At 40.0% G+C, this 21791-nt stretch overlaps 2 protein-coding genes across 11 annotated transcripts in view; both read left to right on the top strand.

Moving 5' to 3' along the window:
• Positions 1-21791, top strand: part of LOC134210699 (neurocalcin homolog) — a 493920-nt gene that overhangs the window by 270003 nt on the left and 202126 nt on the right. The gene's annotated exons all lie outside the window — the stretch shown is intronic.
• Positions 1-21791, top strand: part of LOC134210698 (neuronal calcium sensor 2) — a 413535-nt gene that overhangs the window by 257096 nt on the left and 134648 nt on the right. For all 7 annotated transcript variants that reach the window (XM_062686920.1, XM_062686915.1, XM_062686918.1 and 4 more), the window contains one exon: positions 6480-6593. In XM_062686920.1, the coding sequence (XP_062542904.1) occupies positions 6483-6593 (111 nt within the window). In that variant the 5' untranslated portion in view covers positions 6480-6482. The remainder of the gene's footprint in view (positions 1-6479; positions 6594-21791) is intronic.

Consider the following 21791-nt stretch of genomic DNA (forward strand, 5'->3'; position numbering starts at 1 on the left):
TGATTTCCTGAAGAATTTGCTATAAGCAAAACAAAGAATGTCCCGTTGAAATCCAAAGAAATTCGTTCAAAATTCCGAGAAACAAAACAGCTTCTCGTAAAAATTTAAAAATTGAATGTTTAAATTATGAAAAGGATGAGTGAAATTCCTTGAAATTCCTCGTGGAAATTTTGAAAAGTTTTCTATACACGCAGAAGAATCTTGTACGATTGAAACAACTGTTTCGTTTGTTGCATCAAACAATGAGGGCATTGTTGTTTCAATCTTCAAATTTGTTGTTTCAACACTGATTCACTGCTTTATTCAAACGAACGTCATTGTTTTTTTCAGCTAATGCGATTCTGTTGTAGTCACTTTTTCCTCTTTTGTTGAAATCATCATATTGACAATTAATAAGTTTCGCAGAAATTTCGTAAATAAAAACAATCATGAATATTGTTGTTCTGATGTATTATTTGCAGAGTTCGTACTTTTCGTTTCAGTGAGACGAAAACAAGCGATTTTCGGCCGAAGGAGAATCTCTGTTGACAGTCTGTGGCGAGAAACATACTCCACTCGTTCTTGTTTCTCTAGAGCAGGCCTGACAATAAACAAAAATCTACTTGATGAAATTCTTTTTTCGTTTCATTTTCTTACGCCTCACGCATTTTTTGCAAAAATTTTCTGTGTGTGTCTATAAAATAAATTAAGGCCGCAATGGGATTCGAACCTAGAACACCAACAAAAAAAGCACTGAATTGCGCTCACTCTAGCCATACCTCCACGTTGACTGCTTGTTGGGATGAGTATTTATTCCAAAAAGGCTGATCTTGTGTGCATTGGTGAAGGTTCGAAAAGATAAAAGATGTGAGAAAACAAGCAAATCAACTTTTCACGGCTCGAACAGTAAGGGACAAATATTTATCTTTCATAAGGCCTTTTTTTCTTTTCCGCAAAATTATTTTTAGGTGAAAATCTGCGTGAGTGAGCATCCTCTGCTTGTGAGAATGAGTGAGCATTACGATCCCTGAGTATTTGACAGTGAAAGCTTGAAAGCAATACGAGAGTTGAATCGACTAGAATGTGTCTTGTCTGTTGGTGTAAATAAAGAAACAAACAAATGTAATAAACCAGTGAACTATCGCTATGTGCCGAATGATTGATTCAATCTTAATTGTGGTTGTATCAACAATAAATATTGTTGGTTTGATTCTAACACATTTTTTTCCGTGTAGAAATTGAAAAAAACAAGCAAATTCCATTAAATTTCCTATGGAACTTCCGAACAGTTTTCCGCGGAAACTCTGAAGAATTTTCCGTGAAAACTCCGGAGCATCCTGTAGAAATTTGGATCAATTTCTCGTAGAAAATCTGAAGATTTTTTCACTAATAATTTTCCTTGCGAGTTCTAAGGAGCTTCTCTTTAAATTTCCAAATATTCTCAAAACTCCAAAGTAGGAGAACGGTTCGGCACTTCATCTCATAGCTCCCATATTCATCCCATCGAAAACAAAGAGCAACGAACAGGAAATTGATTTGTTTATTATTTTTGTGATTTTTTTGAGCGGATTGATGCTAAACTGCTTTGTTTTGCGATGAAATGAATAGCGGAACACTTCCCCTAGATCACGTGAAAAATGAAAAAAATCCTCAGACTTTTCCCATGAAATTCTTAAGATTTTTTCGCTAATGTGTGTACAAAGTGTACAAGAAAAATAAATTGCAAAAAAACAACTTGAAAATGAATGTAAATTCTGACAAACGCCGCCGCCGACGATTTTTGGACACCTCTAATCCGGGAGTTCCTCCGGGAGTTCCTCCGGGAGTTCCTCCGGAAATTCCTCCGGGAGTTCCTCCGGAAATTCCTCCGGGAGTTCCTCTGGAAATTCCTCCGGGAGTTCCTCCGGGAGTTCCTCCGAGAGTTCCTCCGGGAGTTCCTCCGGGAGTTCCTTCGGGAGTTCCTCCGGGAGTTCCTCCGGGAGTTCCTATGGGAGTTACTCCGGGAGTTCCTCCGGAAAGTCCTCCGGGAGTTCCTACGGGAGTTACTCCGGAAATTCCTCCGGGAGTTCCTCCGGGAGTTCCTCCGGGAGTTCCTCCGGGAGTTCCTCCGGGAGTTCCTCCGGGAGTTCCTCCGGGAGTTCCTCCGGGAGTTCCTCCGGGAGTTCCTCCGGGAGTTCCTCCGGGAGTTCCTCCGGGAGTTCCTCCCGGAGTTCCTCCGGGAGTTCCTCCGGGAGTTCCTCCGGGAGTTCCTCCGGGAGTTCCTCCGGAAATTCCTCCGGAAATTCCTCCGGGAGTTCCTCCGGAAATTCCTCCGGGAGTTCCTCCGGAAATTCCTCCGGGAGTTCCTCCGGGAGTTCCTCCGGAAGTTCCTCCGGGAGTTCCTCCGGAAGTTCCTCCGGGAGTTCCTCCGGAAGTTCCTCCGGGAGTTCCTCCGGAAGTTCCTTCGGAAGTTCCTCCGGGAGTTCCTTCGGAAGTTCCTCCGGGAGTTCCTCCGGAAGTTCCTCCGGGAGTTCCTCCGGAAGTTCCTCCGGGAGTTCCTCCGGAAGTTCCTCCGGGAGTTCCTCCGGAAGTTCCTCCGGGAGTTCCTCCGGAAGTTCCTCCGGGAGTTCCTCCGGAAGTTCCTCCGGGAGTTCCTCCGGAAGTTCCTCCGGGAGTTCCTCCGCAAGTTCCTCCGGGAGTTCCTCCGGGAGTTCCTCCGGGAGTTCCTCCGGGAGTTCCTCCGGAAATTCCTCCGGGAGTTCCTCCGGAAATTCCTCCGGGAGTTCCTCCGGAAATTCCTCCGGGAGTTCCTCCGGAAATTCCTCCGGGAGTTTCTTCGGGAGTTCCTCCGGAAGTTCCTCCGGGAGTTCCTCCGGAAGTTCCTCCGGGAGGTCCTCCGGAAGTTCCTCCGGGATGGAAGTTCCTCCGGGAGTTCCTCCGGAAGTTCCTCCGGGAGTGTTCCTCCGGAAGTTCCTCCGGGAGTGTTCCTCCGGAAGTTCCTCCGGAGTTCCTCCGGAGTTCCTCCGGGAGTTCCTCCGGGAGTTCCTCCGGGAGTTCCTCCGGAGTTCCTCCGGGAGTTCCTCCGGGAGTTCCTCCGGGAGTTCCTCCGGGAGTTCTTCCGGGAGTTCCTCCGGGAGTTCCTCCTGGAGTTCCTCCGGGAGTTCCTCCGGGAGTTCCTCCGGAAGTTCCTCCGGGAGTTCCTCTGGAAGTTCCTCCGGGAGTTCCTCTGGAAGTTCCTCCGGCAGTTTCACATTGTGTGAAATTGCCTGATGCGAATTTACATCATGCGTACAATAACCGGCACCGAAATACTTAAGGTTGCATGTATCGCTTGTATGAAGGTAGCCCCCTCTTCGATTAACACCAATCGTGATAACTTCTCCGATTCTCACAGGCAATAAGAAATCGCCTCTGATGATTTTTTTTTGCAATAGCTCGTCAGGTGACCTTGATCAATTGTCAGCGGAAATGGAAAAATGAAGATATGGGTAGATTGAAGCTGCATTTTATTCTCCCTCAGGTATCGAAGAAACCGAGGATTTTTTTTCGGGAAAGCGATATTCAAGAGAAACTGTTATTTTCGAATTTTTTGTGTGGAAAGGATACTTTCGAGTAAATGTTATTTTCGGGCAAACACTATTTTTGGAATAATTGTTATTTTCGGACAAATTTTATTTTCGGGCAAATGTTGTTTGTTGTTCTCGAGCTAATGTTATTTTCAGAAAAAATCATTTTCTGGCTAATATTGTTTTGGGGCAAATGTGTTTGCCTTTAGTAAGTATACAAAGTGCATATACGTAAAGGCTAAATGTTCGCACCAAAAATCAAACTTTTAATAGAAGGCCCGGTGACCCATAGTTTTAAATACCGATAAACTCAGTTCTATGAATTGAGGTGAAGTCTGTGTGTGCGTGTGTGTGTAAAGCCTGTCCACGTAAAATTTCGGACACGAGATTATTTAAAAATTTTACAAACCACTGATCTGAACCATTTACAACAGCTATATCATTTCGCTTCATGTGCCTCTTTCGGCTTGTATTAGCTGTTGTCCAAATTGATGAAATGGCGACAAATCAATTGGACATTATCTGAGTGTCCGAAATATAACGTGGACAAGATTCATGTGTGTATGTTTGTGCGCAAAACGCGTTCAATGTCTGTGCGCTCACTCATTTTCAGGCCCTTATCCTTAGCCGATTTGCTCGCAGTAAGTTGCATTCGACGCGAAATCCTGTCCCATTGTTTGCAATTGCAATTTTGCCAGATCAAACTATGGGCTCAAAAGTTATGGTCAAATAATATTTTAAAATCGCACGAGAAAGGGTCCATCACCACCAGGTGAATTTATCAGGAAAAGGTAATAAACATAGAAATGATACTTTCGAGGAAATTTTATTTATAGGGCAATGTTATGCTCGGAAAATTTTATTTTCGGGCAAATACTATTTCGAAAAAAAAAGTCGTTTGAAATTTTTTTATTAATTTTCTTTTGAATTCGGAAATTCATACTTTTCGAAGAATCCTCTTATGACATGAAGAATTGGGAATTTTAATTATGCCAAACGTCCATTATTTCTAACGTGCATTATGCCTAACGTCGCGCACTTATATCGAACGGTTATTGTTAATGACGTTTATATCAACCATAAAGAGTAAAATCTGTCCCATGTACTATCAAGCTTTGCTTACAATTAAAATGTTTCCTTTTATCAGTCAAAACCTTTATTCGCATTCACTGCTGCTATAGTTAACCGCTCTTAAGCTTTTTATCAATGCTAATTCATCTTTGCTGGCCTTTCAAGCTCGCATTATTCTCCACCCAGTTCTATCTACACCATCACACACTTTCTTGTTCCGTTTCAGACATTCTATTCACAGCCCATCACACCCCACCGCGCTGTTGCATCGCTGCGCAGCACACATACACCTTATCCTCAAATACACGCACACAAAAGTCTAGTACGCACAGTGAAGTTCCATCGAAAAAACGAAATTCACTAATCGGTCGTCGTTCGCGATCCCGGAGATGGCTGCCGACAACCGGCGAAAGCTCGGTAACCCAAGCCCTCTGATTGTATCGATCCTTGCGCTGGCACCGCTGCTGCTGCTGGTGCGGGAAGCTCGTGGGGACAAAATTTTGGAGCAATTTATGAGTGCTCGGGACGATGATATGTTGCTTTGCGTCAAGGTGAAAGAAGTTACTCTCGTTCTGTGTAATGAAATTGGCCTGAATAAGCATGAACTCTCGAATGAGGGAGGGGTTGATTAATTATGTATAATGTTTATTTTGCTTTGTTCAATTTTTTCTGCTGCCTTGGTGCCTTGAATTATAATGGAATGTCCTCAATTATGACTATAGAGGTCGATAATTACAAATATACTACGATTATTGCATGTTTATCCACCATTTGTATTTCACGATTTCATTTGTGTATCAGGTTTTTAATTTAGATATCAAATTATCAGATTGTAAATTATCTCTTGGAGTAGAATTTAAAGCATGTTTAACTTTGCCCTTCTTATAAAAAATTCGTTCCACTATTCGAATATTTCACTCAAAGACATTGTAATTGTAACGAAATTGTAATATTTATTTTTCCTATATTTTAATCACATTTTGAAAAGTTCCGTTTCATGCGAAAAAAAATCTTAAACTGTTATAATGATTAGAAATCTTATAAAAAACATAATCAACAGTAAAACCTAACTTTCCACATTTGTGACCTCAGAACTTTTTGCTCAAATATAACACTTTTTTATGGTACGCTTATCAAACTGCTATTTCCATATATTTTGACTATCGTCAACATACCGCAATAACCGCAGCCCATAGGGCACCGAGGTCATATTTTCCCAAAAAACTTTAATATTCAATCAGCATGCTAGGTAGATGCTGAACTGGAAAATGGGGGGAAACCCAAACCCCATCCATTTCGGTTTCAATCCCATCGAGGATTTGTTATTTTCGTTTCCAGCTTATATTTTTTTGCGCTCCCACTGCTGTCATTGGTTTTCGCAATTCATTCGTTCATAACACCATTTTGGCTTCTCGAGGGGCCGAACTCCCTGCACTCTGATGATGATGAGGATGATGTTGGCGTGGCGGCCATATCGGTGGAGCAGGGATGAACGGGGTTGGGGTTTATTTTCCGGCTGCTCGGCCGCAATCCCCTTGATTTGCTTGCTCGCATGATGCGTTCCTGTAGGTACTCAAACGAATGTGATCGGTTTCCGGGTTTATGAAAGCTTCTGATTGGGTGAAGAAAAACAAACGTATTTCATTCAACATGTATAATACCGGTTCGAAAGCGATAGAGGGTAGGTTGGTTGGTCGGTCAGTGGTGTTTGCGGCCGGATCAATATGCATGGAGCGCTTTAACAGAATCCAATTTCGTTCGGATAAATAATCGATTAGCTTTCTTGGAATGGATTTTCATTTCACCCATCGATGAATGCACTCGAATAAGCTTACTGATGTTATGTTTATGGATTTTTTTTCTTTCTTTTATTTCATTTTTCAGGACATGGGCTGTTTAGGTAGTAAGGATCGCCTCTCGAAAGAGGATATGGACTTTCTCAAATCACATACCCGGTACGACGAATCCACAATTAAGGAATGGTACAAAGGGTTCAAGGTAAGTCGATTGAACAATATTGATGCAATTATTTGCTTATTTATTAACAAACTAAACCTGGAGGGGCCTGTGCAAAAAGTTTTTTTTTAGTTTTCGTTTAGTGTGCCAATGGTACGCACACGCCATAATTCTACACAGTGAATGGACTTCAAATTTTCTTCCAGCCTACTCATGGGCTCTGGATTTCTACCGAAAACCATTTTCATCAGATTATTGCTTGAAACTTTGTTTACGTACCCGGCTCATCGTATTTGTTCGAATGTTTTGAAATTAGGAATGAAGGAGGGTTTACCTAATAGTTGATGAATTTCGCTCTATATCAAAATCAAACAATGTTGCTGCTTGCTGCCAGATTTCAGAATGTTTGGTCTTTGAAGAAAACCCCTGAAAATAGTAGAACAAAACTTGCCAAACCCGTCATTTCTCCCATTCTAGTGATGATTGATTAAACTGATGAAATATCATCCCGTGGAAGATTAGATATTTGGTGCGGAAAACATTAAAAGTTACTTATAGACATTACTTAATTCATAATTCCTCCGACTGCTGTTTTACTGCCACACAGTTGGTGACATTGATCGGACTCAATTGCTCTATTATGTTTGTTTAATTATTACCAATTGCTCATATGTTCCTGGTTTTTGGGAAATAGTCGTATATCCATAGAATATTCAATAATTAACGATAATCTAATATTTATTGAGAATCCCCAAATTTTTCTTATTTTCTCATGACGGTTTTATTTTAGTAGTCTTTTTATCTTACGGGCACACCGTATCTCGCTTGACTTTAAACATAAATGGAAACAAACATCATTGTTATTGTGTGCCTCTTAAAACTCTTAAGCATAAATCACCCGCGGAAAGTAACGAAAGAAAAGGGTTCTTCAAACAAATCCTGATTCGCTCAATTGCACGCTCCCCATCCATCATGCGGAGTCTGCCTGGCTGGCTGAGGAACGGCGCGCGTTCAGAAGGAACGAACAAGTTTCGTGTTTCCAACCGCTGCCGAGTGGGTTAGCAGGCGAACCTTCTGTCAGATCCTGTCCCCGTGGGCATGCCCGAATGAGAAAAAAAAAAACATCAACAACAATGCAAAAAGAAACGCCAAGTTGAACAACTGTTTAATTACTGAAATGTGGCACGGAAGCGTGCGAGCTACAGGAAAACCATGAAAACCTCTCCACCAGAACCTCCCTTTTACGATGTTTTTGCGAGTTTTGCTCACAAATGCTCGTGTGCATATTCAACACGCGCAAGTTCTAATACCAGAAGCTGCTGGAGGTTTGGGCTATGTACCAAGACAAGTCAACAGAATTAACGTGCCGTGAAGAAATAGATAAATAATTTAGCGAAGAAGAAATTCACAAAACGAAATCAAGCTGACGAATGAATTCACAGTTAAGGACGAGGCTTGCTTTACACAAATTTTATCATCAAACAGAGCTATGGTTTAAGTGTTTTTTTTATTGCAAAAGTGTGAAAACTGTTGCAAAAGTATTATTATTTATATCTCAGACAGTCTAAGTCAGACAGTCAAACTAAGGCCGGAGTGGCCTGTGCAGTAAATAAAAGCCTTCTCTATTCATCACGGCTCATGGCTGCACGTCGCCGGCCACGCAGTCTGCGGAGGGTCCGCAAATCATCTTCCACCTCATCGATCTACCTTGCCCGCTGTGCACCTCGCTTTCTTGTTCCCGTCAGATCGTTGTCGAGAACCATTTTCACCGGGTTGTTGTCCGACATTCTGGCTACTTGACCGGCCAAAGTACATGAGATTTCCTGCCATGAGGCGACTACGATTTTCTCTGCTCTCTGAGCCTCTTCCTATCATTTACTTTGTCTTCGACATGTTGATGACTAGTCCAATCCGTTTGTTGCAAATTTCACGACTCGCAGACAGTTGTACAGGCTAATAAAAATAAAATCAAATATGAAACCCTGCCAATTTTATGTCAAATATATAAATGACTAACTTTGTTAGTCATAGCTGATCTTATTCAAAGGATGCGCTATAACCAAAAACAGTTAAAACTTCAAGCTTTGAGTAGGCACTGTACCGGTTGCTGATTTTTATTTCCGTAAACAATTGTACGGAATGTGTCAACTGCATTAAAGCGCATTTATATTTAGGCCCAAAGAAAATGTAAACACACGCTACCTTCACCGCGGAAAAAGCTCCAACATCGAGGACAGTAGTGAAGGCGGCGACGCTCATGCTGGGTGTTGAAACCAATATGATCTACTAAAGGTGTGGAAATCAATACGTGTATTACACAGAAGTCTATGTGTAGTAGTGCGTCGTGTACTTTTGTTCATATAGCAACGTCTGTCATCTTGACGACGCCCTATGTCACAAAAGTTGTTATTTAATTTTCCTCCAGGCAAGCATGTGATTGTATCCCTCCCCTTGCCGTTCCTAAGGGTAACCTGCACATTGTTATGCATAAACAAACATGAAAAAATGCAGCAGCGGAGAATGTCGGAGGTAAATATCTTTAATTAAATTTGCGCTAAATTTCTGTTTTTTTTAGGATGGAGAGGTTTTACGAGAAAAGAAGATATTCTATGGATATGTACAAACTGACAACAATGTTGAAGATATTCATTAGTTCACATGATTGCATCAAATCAATCCATTTGCAGCTATGGTGGCTCGTTTATCGTACCAGTTTGAGCAGAAAACTTCTACGACTGGCAAAAGTACAAAAATAGTTATTTTCCTTTAGATTCCTTTCCTTTAGATAGATCCTTTAGTTTTAGATGATACTCGGCTAGGTATCTGAATAAGTTTTCTGTTCTAAGGTTATTCAGGTTAACGGTTCTAGTTCGATATCACGATAACCTTGTGACATTCTAATAAGAAGCTCAAAATATATCACTGCCTCAACCATCATACTAACAACATAAGCTTGTGTGACGTCGCTCAATTTCCCCTCAAAGTTTGTTTTTGTTGACAGTTTACTAATACAAGTAAATGTCGACTTCCTCCACACCTTTCTTAGAGCATATTGCGTTGAAACATGATACCTCCAACCATAGTTGGCGAGATGCTAAAACTATGTTAGGTGCGACACAAAAAAAAACAGGACGATAATGTTTTGCCAGTGCGATTCCCAGTTTGTGTTGAGTTGTTGTCGCTTGGATTACGGTTTTAATGTTTAGTTTAAACAATGACCCCATCACGCGGTGCCGTGTCACCAGCCAGCAACGTAACGTACCGTATACGTGTCTAGTGCTGCAGGTCCTGGCGACGGTGGTCTCTATGTGTTCAAGAAATACGGCAACTGTTTGGTGTTGCGTGCATCTATTTGGCGGGGACTGAGTCAGCGAGACTGGGCCGGTGGTGTTGGCGGTATTATGCGCGCTAAATGATACGTTTGGCGAGGGCACAATAGAGAAATAAACTTTTTGCTCCACGTTTCACCACAGCACACTAATTGGTTTGCTAGTAGTTTGGGTGCTATTGCCGCGAGCTTGTGTGTTACTGGGGAGAGAGTGTCGCAGTGTCGGTGGAATAGATGTGTTTTGTTTGCGCTCTAAAACTTTTAGTATTTTCGAGTGTTTTTTAACGTTTTTAAATTGATATGTGTAGTTAAATTGATGCATCCAATAATAACCAAAGTGCTGCAAGCGGGGGATTGGGATCAAAGAAGTGGAAATAGGAAGAAATTTATCGATTTTCCATTTTGTTATCGATTTTCCATTATGTTATTTATTGTCGGTTCTCACTGCTGTCAATGAAAGTCTAAAAACACGGCAACAATATCCTGAAATGCCGTTCGTGTGAAATATTTCAGTGCTTGTATGCTAGTTCCACGTCGTGGATTTATTAGTGTGGGGATGTGACAAGTGATAGTAGTAGAAAACATACAGAAAACAAGAACTACCCAAAAGTGGGTGGTTCACTCAAAACCGTACTATGGGCCAAAACTCAATTTTGAGTCAAATGAAAAAAAGACAGGCAACATTTGAAGTTTCCGAATGCCTGTTCCACGACGCAAAAATAAAATCGTATAATTTCTGGTGACTATCGTTTTGAAAAATGCAAAATAACTGTGCAATAAGTGTCTTGTGAATATAGAGTAAAAGCTTGCAGTGCAATGCAAGCTTACAAGAGTGTTTATATGTATTAGTGCGAGCCTCAGTTGGACGTTGTTGGTGCATATGATGCCACACTGCATGATTCAGCCTCGGTTGTCTCGAAACTCGTTATCATCCAGGAAATTTGGTGAGGATGTTCCATTATTGCTATTTTATTCCAATCGTTGAATATCTTGTGCTATTGTCGTGTATCAGCTCTTTCATTATTCCCTTATCGGTGATGTAATTTATCTGCAGATGTAGGAATAGCGTGTGTGAAGTAGAACTAGGTATAATAGGGGGATTCACTTAACGGCGTAAACATTTGCGTATCTGATTATTGAAAAGTTTCATATGCAAATGCAAGGGACATATTTCAAATCGCCTATGAACCATTTCTGTAAAAAGATGTGCAGCAACCTACGACGTTAAGTGAATACCCCTAATGTGTCGCATAAACAGAATCGACTTCATAGTTAACATACTCTCCTTTATTTTTGTTCCGCGTTTTTCAATCTTGTCTTATTTTGATTGTGGACACAAGAATCAATAAATTATATTAGTAGTACTTTTTGTCTGTATATATTATCGTTGAGTTTCGTCAAAAGCTATTTCAAAGCTTAGTTTCATCGACAAGAGTCCTGTTCAATGAGAACTGAAAATATTTTAACTAAAAACTTTCAAGTTATTTTCTTAACTATGAAACGTATCTGATTGAACGAGGGGATTGTGTTTAGTTTGAGGTGCGACGTTAGATTTTTGGTCATCATTTTTAAAGTTGTTGAAAATTATAATGTTATTTACACCGAAAGCACCTCATAATATTATAGCACAGATTAGTCTCAATGTTCGTTGAATTCCTAATCCTGCGTATAAATCCATTTTAGAAGAGTCTAACATTTTGTATAATTCTTAGTAATTGTGTTGTCCAATTTCTGTCATTCTGGTTATTCACTAAATACGTTCATTTGTTCTTCTAACCATAGGCTAGGCTTTATTGCAGAAGCGAAAAGCAAAATAGGTTAAAAATACATATTGATCGAGTGAAGTGAAATAATCATAATATTCACATAATTATTGTAATTTAGTTTCATCTTTTTTCCAACTTTTTTTAATGACAAACAAAGTGGTTATCCAACTTTTCCGAAAACCAGCGGTCGTGAATCTAAATTAAAAACACATAACATACAAATCGTAAATCAAGGAAATTGCGACATACAAAAGTGAGTAAAAAGGTTTAGTATAATTATCAACTTATTGCACGATGTTTTTCTTCATGTTCGATTACCCTAAGGGGATCGTTTTGCCTAATGATTAAAAAGTTTTTCCCAAAATTTAATAATTATATTTTAATAATTATCCCCACAAAATAAGTTGGAATGTCAGAGTTTCGCGAGTGAATACCTAGTCTAAAACTAAATATTGCTGCCTCTATTGGCTTGATAAATCATGAACGTTTAAAGAACAAACAATAAATAGAATAGATATAAGTATATACTCTTTCGACAGCCGGCTGGCAAGAGTTTAAATTAGAAACATATAAACAACATATGCTATGGGTCGAATTGCCAGCTTGAGGCAAACATCCTTGACCTATCCTACCCTACCCAAACACCAACTCCGTAGAACTTATGAGGGCGTCGCCAAGTCGGGGGCCTCTCACTAAGTAAGTTCTACATCAACATTTCCTTCCATATCCCTAGTTACGGTAAAGATGGGCGTGGCCGGGAGTAGTAATCCTCATGCTTTTGTTATTTTTGTGTTAGACTGAAATCAAGAATCCCTCCCCTTCTTGATTTCTGATAGCATTCTACATAGGGATTTCAAAAGAAAAACATGAGTATCACTAGTGTCCAATCTACGAAGTATACCGTAACAACGCTAACGCTAACGCTAACGCTATTGCCGCGAGCTTGTGTGTTACTACCGATTATTGCTCGTTGTGGGAGAGAGGGGATAACAATTAGATGTTTAATGTCAATAATAGTCAAATGAAATAGAATGGGTGGTACATAATTGCTGTTATTATGGTTATATAAAAAAAACTATTTCTAATTCGAAATAAAGTCTTTTTGTTGCTTAGCGGTAAAATAGGCAGCTAGGTTCAATTCTTTAGCATCACCTACTTCTAAGAAAAAATCTTGACCATTTTTTTGTCAGCCTTATGTTAAACAAATGCATGATTATTATGCATTTATTTGTTCAGTCTAAGGCCGGAGTGACCTGTGCAGTACATAACAGACATCTCCATTCAGCTTAATTCATGGCTGTACGTCGCCAACCACGCAGTCTGCGGAGAGTCCGCAAACCGTCTTCCACCTGATCGATCTACATTGTTCCGCTCCTCATAATACGCAGCATTTTCCTTTCGATAATTCTTAGTCCTGGTCTCATGTCCGTAAAATTCTACCGGTCCAATAAACATTTTGTAGATTGTCAGTTTTGTACGGTGGCCAACTTTATTTGGTTAGAGCGTCTTGCGGAGTCCAAAGTACGTACGAATTCCTGCCACCATGTGTTTCACAATTTCTCTGCTAGTATAGCTTTCGGAGGTCACCAGTAAGTCGAGCCCAGTTTGGAGTGCTGGGAAAATATTTCTTCCTTAATTCTCGTGCTACTGATTTCATAGCCCCATACCCTTTCATGTAGTCGACGTTAACTGCATTCGACATACCAGGAGGTACCTGGCCTTTGAATGCCTTTGAATGCGGCCTTTGAATGTCGAAGGTGGTGAGGAACGACAAAGTATTCTGCTGCCTCTAAAATTCGCATCTCGATTAGTGCACAATTCCTGATCGTATGAATTTGGAGTTTTTTCAGTTAGTTTGAGTTTATCACGAAGTAATTTTTCAATATCTCCCTCCCTTCGTCGCACAAGGAGTACTCTAAAATCGATGACCACTGTATTGTAACGAACGGCTTTCAATCTGTTGATTTTCACATATTTGAATAACTTTCAATTATCTACTCGCTCATACTTTTAGCAGGACTGACTGATAAAACCGATAAACAAATCAATCATCAGTACATTAAAAGTTAATTGCCTATATGCCGGGTATTAAGCCACCCGGAGTGGAAATTAATTACTATGTCTGAAACTTGATTATGCATATGTACAACATGTGATAGATTTAGTTCGGAAAAGGTATTGGAGGGTAACCGCCCCTTCGGTGGGGTTTGATCTCACGACCCCAGTTCGCATGACAGGTGCTTTCCCTACTAAGCTACGAAGGACCTCCGTCATCCACCGCAGCTTAGCGGGTACTGATGAAACCAAATTCCCAGCACCAGGTACCAGCCGATCTCTCGCAATACATTTTCAGAACTAACTCTCTCAAATGTATTTTTGTACACATGTCAACCAAGTAGGATGAGTATTTAATATTGTCCGGCTCCTACACACTTGCTTCATCAGCAACATCAGCAAATCAATCATCATAATCACGGTTGTTAAATATGTTAAAAAATGTGTGAATCTATAGTAGGTAATATAGAAAAAAAAATATTTTCGTGAAATACAAAACAAAGCATTCACGAATTCGAAAACTAGCAAAATTACGGGGAAGGGCCGTTTGGCCGAATACCGTTCGGCCAAATGCCATTTGGCCGATGGTCACTAGGCCGAAAGTTGTTTGGCCGAATATAGGGTGTCTCAGAAAGTATAAGCACGATTTTGATGCACTCCAATTGTTTTCAGATAAATTTTAAATGACAGGTATTTACTGAGCATCATAGTTTACGTTATAATCTGTCGCTCTGTGATTCATGCCATTTGTTTACGTTTCTATGGGATTGCGAAGCTTTTTCCTTGAAAAGCGCAAACAGACTTTGCACGAATGATGCACTGTTCCCAACATTCAGTCAGATGGCGTAAATAGAAAATTTGAGCATCGGAGCAGTTTGCAATGCGATTCGGAAGTATGGTGTGGATTTTTCAATTCAGGGCATCAGAAAATCTGAACGTAAATCGGTCCCTATGAGCAGTCATATGTTCGATCGGAATTTTTTTCAATCTTTTCCGGTAAAAATGGTACTTCTGTTCAAGATTTGGAAAAATCTGAGAACATCGAAGAATAAAGTCGACCGAACAAGACACAAAATGAACTACGGACTTTCAGGGAGCAGAATTTTAAAAACAGAAGTGAATAACATGCTGCATATGTCCGAATATGGGCCCATTATGCAAGGTGATGATGATGATAAACCATGAGTGAAGTTCGATTATAAAATGCTTCCACGGGACCATTTCAACATGATCCGTACTGGTAAAGTATTGAAGATGTTTATAAGCAAGTTTATTTAGGAAAATTCTGTAAAAATGATTTTGTAAGCATATTGTAAGTGTGTAATTCTCTCAAATCCATTTGCAGCGATCGATACAATAACAGTTGATGTGTACGTTCAGGAATTATTGTAGCGGCGGTTACTGTCCATTAATCGAAAGCAGGGATGAGAAAAATCAAATTTTCAAAAAATCGAGGGTGATCAAACTCACCCGCGATCTTACTTTTTAATTAGCGATTAAGAATCGTTTGATAATCGTATCTGGAATTGAAGCATTTACCGTTACATTTTGAACTCTTTTTCCTTATGACAATGAAACTATAACGCCAAATAGAAGATATAACGAGACTGTTGACAATTAACTGATATTAGTAAAGAGCAATGTTTGAATGAAAATTCTATGTTTATTATCGTTTAATACAAAATTTGAGAAGTTGTCGCAGGCGACAACTCGCCTACTGTTTTCACGTGAAAAGTTTTCGCATGAAAATTGCAATCATTATCGTCTGATAATGATTCAGCACAACACTGTTCGAAAGCATCATAACCCAGCACTATTTTGGACGGTTTTGATTTCAGTGCATTGCGCAATGTACACGGTAATCTTACACAAAGCAAAAAGAGGCGAATCCGTACTCAAGGAGATGGATTCTCTAAATCATTTCCAGGAAATTCCTATTATAACTTTTTGTGCTTTGACAAAGGCACATTTGTGAAAGTATTTTAAGGAAGCGGACTCCGTCATAACTTTGCAAAAAAGATTGAAAATGTAGCCTAAATAATTGACAAAAGGTTCATGTAGAAGCTAATGGATACCATCTGATCAAAAAAACCTCCTTAGCGTACGATCAAAAGGATCTTGGAAAAGTGACAGCAGTAAAGCATAGTAAAGGACATAAAAGCGAAACAATAATCAATTATTCCCAAAAAAACAAAGTCATAATGTTATTTTTAAATCGTGCCTATACTTTCTGGGACACCCTATAGGTTATTTGGACGAAAAAGTCTTTTGGCCGAGTAGGTCATTTGGACGAAAGGATCATTTCTAGACTAACATTTGAATGTTAATATATGTAGACGAAGAATCAGAAGGAATAAATTTTGGCTGTTACGCCCTTTTCAAATGTTGGTCTAGATTTGGCCAAATAGCCATTTGCCCGAAAAAGTCATTTGGCCAAATGGTCATTTGGCTGAATAGCCGTTTGGCCGAAAAGGTCATTTGGCCGAATAGGCAGTGGCGTCTCGTCCTCATGTGCACTGTGCGCACTACACAACTAGCAATTTGATATTCTTGAAGAATTAGTATTCTAAATTTACTGCAAGAATATAACTATGAATAAATATCTCAATGCAATGAGCCCAACTGGCGAAGCAGCGAAGCACTCCTGTGCACTTTGCTTTGTGAACAAAATCAACCTTTCATAGCGCCAATTGGTTTAAGTCTTTTTCCATAAGCAATCCAACGAGGCACCGCATGAAAAGCCACGCGCCTTCTTTAGTTTGTTCTAGATACTTGTCGTTGTCGTGCACTCTCTCCGGTGAACAAAGCTAACGTATAGGTACACAACAGTTCTGTGCAGTAGTGTTAGTCATTCTTGAGTTGGAGTTGCGTTGTAGAGGTGAAAATATTGTGCACTTTGCCTTGTGCACCACAATAGAGTGAGACGCTACGAGATAATAAATGCGCGCCAACTCTCAATGGTTTGAGAGTCAAAAGTTTCTATGGGGGCGTGCACATTGCTGTCGACATGCAAGTTAATTAATTGATTCATCTTTTTTTGGTTCCATATCAAAAACTAATATGCACAATACTGTTTTCGTGAGGGAAACCCTGGGCATAGTATATTATTGTGTTTGCTACATAAGATACTTCTTTTCTTCTTCTTCTTCATTGGCATTACATCCCCCACTGGGACATTGCCGCCTCGCAGCTTAGTGTTCAATTAGCACTTCCACAGTTATTAACTGCGAGGTTTCTAAGCCAAGTTACCATTTCTGCATTCGTATATCATGAGGCTAACACGATGATACTTTTATGCCCAAACCGAAAATTGTCTAGACCGGCACCGGGAATCGAACCCAGCCACCCTCAGCATGGTCTTGCTTTGTAGCCGCGCATCTTACCGCACGGCTAAGGAGGGCCCTTACATAAGACACACAATACACATTTATGCAATGGCAGGCATAGCTTCAATTATAACTGTTCCTTTAAATTCTGATAGGGAACACTTAGTTGGTCAAGTAGCAGTTGAAATGTAGACCCATTGGAGAAGAAAAAAAAAGTTTCGATATTGTAGACTCAACTATGTCAACTGTGTCAACCTATTTTGTTTCCCACAAACCTCAACAAATTGTGTTGAACATATTGAATGTTTTTTTTATAGTAGGTAGATACATAGTAAAGTACGTGAGATGAAATGTATGCATTAGTTGTTCAATAATTCCGATTTCACATGGAGGCTTCTATAATCGTGAATTATATAATCCAAATATTGCCAAAATACACACATTTCCATCCCAAGTAGAGAGATATTCCTCAGTGCCGGACAACTTAGTCACATTACGTAAAATTCTATAAATTTCGGGTTTTGGGACAGGTACTCTGCACACACAAAATATACGATCAATATTTGATTATTTGAACATGTTTTCCGATGATGAGTGCGTGTTGGCTCTTGTTTCGGACAGTAGAACGATCGCGCGATTTGTCGAAATTTTGTGTTCTGCATTGCGCGGCCGTCAGTGCCTGTTTTTGTCGTGTTTCTGCTCAGTAAGCAGATAGTTCGCGCGGCCGAGTGCGTGACAATTGGTGCGTGATCGGACGTGCTTCAGGTAGGATTTAGAACATTCGTAAAATCCGAGTTTTTGGTTCTGATTTTAATGTTCGGTGAGTAAGTGTGCGGATGAACGTGTTTTGTATATAATGCGAAACATTTGTAAAATCCAGGTAACTTTGTCCTCCTTTGGACGGTTCGTAAGTAAATTGATGAATATATTTTAATATTTTTTCAGCATATACTGTTATTGACAAACGTTCTATATTGTCGAATAGAGCTCCCTATTATTCACCTTACCCACTAACACAAATTTTCCTTCCCGAGACATCTATGAAGGTAGTATGGGATCCCTGCATCTTCACTAGTAGATGTTGAACTAACATTCCTTTCCTTCCTTCCGTGATTGTAAGGACGTGGCCAGGTATACAACTGCTACTGTATAGGAAAAGGTACTAATCCCAAGTACCAATTTGCGACAATATACAGTAGATTGCTCAATTGAGCATTGTATAGCTACCCACGATTTGTACAATCACATATGCTATGCTATGCTATGCTATGCTATTTGAACATGTTTTCCGATGATGATGAGCTCGGTGGTCTAGTGGCTACCGCTTCTGCCTTATAAACAGGAGGTCGTGGGTTCAATTCCAGGCTCGTCCCTTTCCTACTTTGTTTTTCTATCTTAGCTCTTTCTGTGTTTCACGTTCTACCAAAACGAATCCTACTGTTATAACCTTCCACACAATCCAAAAACCTCCCGTGGCACCTATGAGAGGTCGTAGAGTTCTCTGCATCTTTCTTAAGTAGGTGTCCAACTAACCATGCGAATTGCTCAATGCTAATGCTAATTTGAACATGTTTTCCGATGATGTACTTTGATAATGACTAAAGGTTAAAAAAATCACGGATTACAAAACTGTCTTCCAATATCGTAAACTTTAGCGGCATTTAAAAAAAAATATAACCGCGTTCCTACTCGCTTGAATCAAATACAATGAGGTCGGTTTTTGCGAGGGGAATCGTCCCACGTACATCCGCGTAGAAAAACTTTGTAAAAAAAATCGCGTAGAAAACCAGCGTAAATCTCGAAATCCGCTTAAAAAATCGCGTGATTCATGAAATCCACTCAAAAAGCGACCCTAGTATACACATTCATAACACTTTTTTTAACTTGTATAAAGATAGGTCAGTGCAAGTAGTTAAAAGTTCAACTATATAATACTTAAATTACATAAAACTTAATGTTCCCACCTTTTTCAAAGTCGAACAAGAAGCTTAAAGACAATATTTAAAAAAAATGGGAAGAAATCGAAAGAATTTTTGAAAGCTTCTCAACAAGTCTAAATGCTATTTAATTAAAAATGGTTAAAAGAACGGGGTTGGACTTTTTTTATGCTTATGTTTTTGTAGAATGTCCTTTTACTCTGTCATTGAGGATATTTCAAATATCTACACGCACAATAAGATGATAAATAAGTTCCTTTTCACTTTTACGAACAAAGTATCATCGAACCAATGAAATTAAAACTAGAGTTTTAACACCAAGATGCTAAGCCAAGCCAACCAAGCAATGTCTATTGATTGTAATCGATGTTTTGTACCGTGCTCAAAGCGGCACACGCAGCCGCGCTGAAAACATCAATGCTCGAGCGCCGCTGTGAGCGCGGTGCAAAACATGAGCATCCAGCCTACGCTCGGGTTCATGTTCATTTTTACGAGTGCACGTTCGAGCCCGAAGTGAATGTTCATTCGTGTGCGGCAGCACGGATAAACATTTGCGCGGGGTTGCACCTTGAAGACTCCATAACATACTCAGTTATTAAATTGAAATTCAAAACCAAATGCATAACCAATTATTATTCGTTTGATATTGAAATACCAAAACATGTTATGCCTCAAGTATTCTCCATATAAGTTTTTGGTATTATTACACGGGTGTAAGAGGAGTGTATATCGATGTAAAACATGAAATACCGCCGTCGCTGGGGCGCCGAAATTGCGAATCACAGAGGCAGTGGCGTCGCGTGAAATAATTGGGAACCTGTTCAAAAATGTTCAACAATCAAATATCATTCTTAATAACCCTTCAGCACGTGCGCGGTGTGGCGCCACTCGTCGCTAGCACGCTTTGTTGCCAAAGGCAACGTTCTTGCAACAAATGGTGCCCTACCAAATAACTATGACTGGCCATCACCAGTGACCATCGGAAAAATATCTTTATAAAGCTCACTTTTCGTTGTTGGCCGTTAGCAAGGGAAAAGCATCATGCAACCATTTGATAACCAATAAGTTTTCATTGAAAGAGTAAGGTTATGCACATCATTACAGCTATATTTGAGCCACATATGAGACATCCACATGCAGAGACATCCTCGAAATATATGAACTTGAACAAACAATATTGTAACAGAAGAGAACTACGTTCAAATAATTATGCTGAACCAAGCTGCTCCCCACGAACTAAGTGAAATATGTAACTGTTGTTACTACTGGCATTCGTATCATTTGTAGTTTTGTATTCCGCGCATAGTTGAACGACAGAAGAATATGTCTGTTGCTTGTTCAAGTTTTGAAGTTAAAAAAGTTGCAACTAAATGTGAGAAGGCGTCGATATTATGCTCGCAGTGTGTTGCACCGCTTCGTTCCCAAACAGATGAATAGAGAGAAAATTTTCCTCACAATTCTCTCTCATATTTTCTTCTTCGTTCACGTCGTAAACTTGAACGAACTGCGACGCCGTTTCGTTGCAAGGTTTGTTGCATCGCTTCGTGTTCTACATGTAGGCGGGCAGAGACAAAAAAAAACACGTGTTTTGATGCAGGAGTGTCTTTTTGTGCATTGGTAGGATACAAACAACCAAACGCCTGAATACAAAAAGGAAAGCTACATGTTTGCCTATGTTTCAAATGAGTTGACTGGTTCAGAAACAAAATTGAACGTAGCTGTTGCAACAGCTCTCTGTTTTCTGCCAACCGGTGCAACTATGTTTTTGAACACAAGATCAAAATATAATCTTCATTAGTTTGCCTACCTGTGCAATGAACAGGTTGAACAGGTCGACCAGACGCCACTGCACAGAGGAAGGATCTTCTACGAGGACCTAAGGAATAAGTGTTTTGAGTGCCGGAAGGAAGGCCATCGCAAAAATGCATGTCCTCTGCGAAGTAAACGGAGTCAGGAAAAGCCCAAGGAGTCGTTGATAACCTATGCCGAAGTAGTGAGCGGAACCCAGAAAAATGAAGAAAGTGCCGAAGAGGAAGTTATCGAAGAAGAGACAATCGAAGTCCTGGACGAAGAGATGCAGCAATCTACGGAAACAGAAGAAGAACAGGATCCAACGAAAATCGTATTCAAAAATAAAACTGACCAATTGTGGTACGAACGCAAGGGTATTCTGAATTATACAGAGAAAAAAGAAAAAATGTTACGACGCTATGCTGAGGAGCAACGGAAGAAGAAGGAAGAGGATCTGCGAGAACAAGAAAAGTATGTGGCTCGTAAAAAAGCGCGAAAAAATCAGAAAAGTCTCCCTATTTCGTCAAGCATAGAAACATCATTTTATGGTGGTACTTGCTAATACTTCCCTAATACTTCCTTTCCAACCATATTTATATAATTTGGTAGTAAATATTTCCCTTCGTTGCTTAAAACACTAACAGGCAGGTGTGTCACATAAAAAGGCGTAAAAAGGAACTCTGTAATAAAATTGCATACACACGAGGTGATCCGAGTTGTTATTTTCCATTAGTCTTGCCAAGGCTGGCAAGCGCAATTTTTATTTTCCAAAAACCAGTCAAAGCACAACAATCAAAACAGCTTCGTGTATTATAAAAGCCACGAAAGGAACCCAGAAAAATAAATATCATTATCAACGTTATTGTGCCGAGCCCCATACATGTCCCTTAATAGTGTTATTAAAAATTATCAACCAGAAATGAGGCGAATTCCGTGCCACACGTGAATCCGCTTTGTGACTTCCTGAAAGCAATTCACCACACCTCCACCCCCCCCACCGTGCTCTTTCTTCGATTGCCTACGTCGCTGTGAAATTT

The sequence above is a fragment of the Armigeres subalbatus genome, chromosome 2, assembly GCF_024139115.2.
Source record: "Armigeres subalbatus isolate Guangzhou_Male chromosome 2, GZ_Asu_2, whole genome shotgun sequence".
Taxonomy (NCBI): domain Eukaryota; kingdom Metazoa; phylum Arthropoda; class Insecta; order Diptera; family Culicidae; genus Armigeres; species Armigeres subalbatus.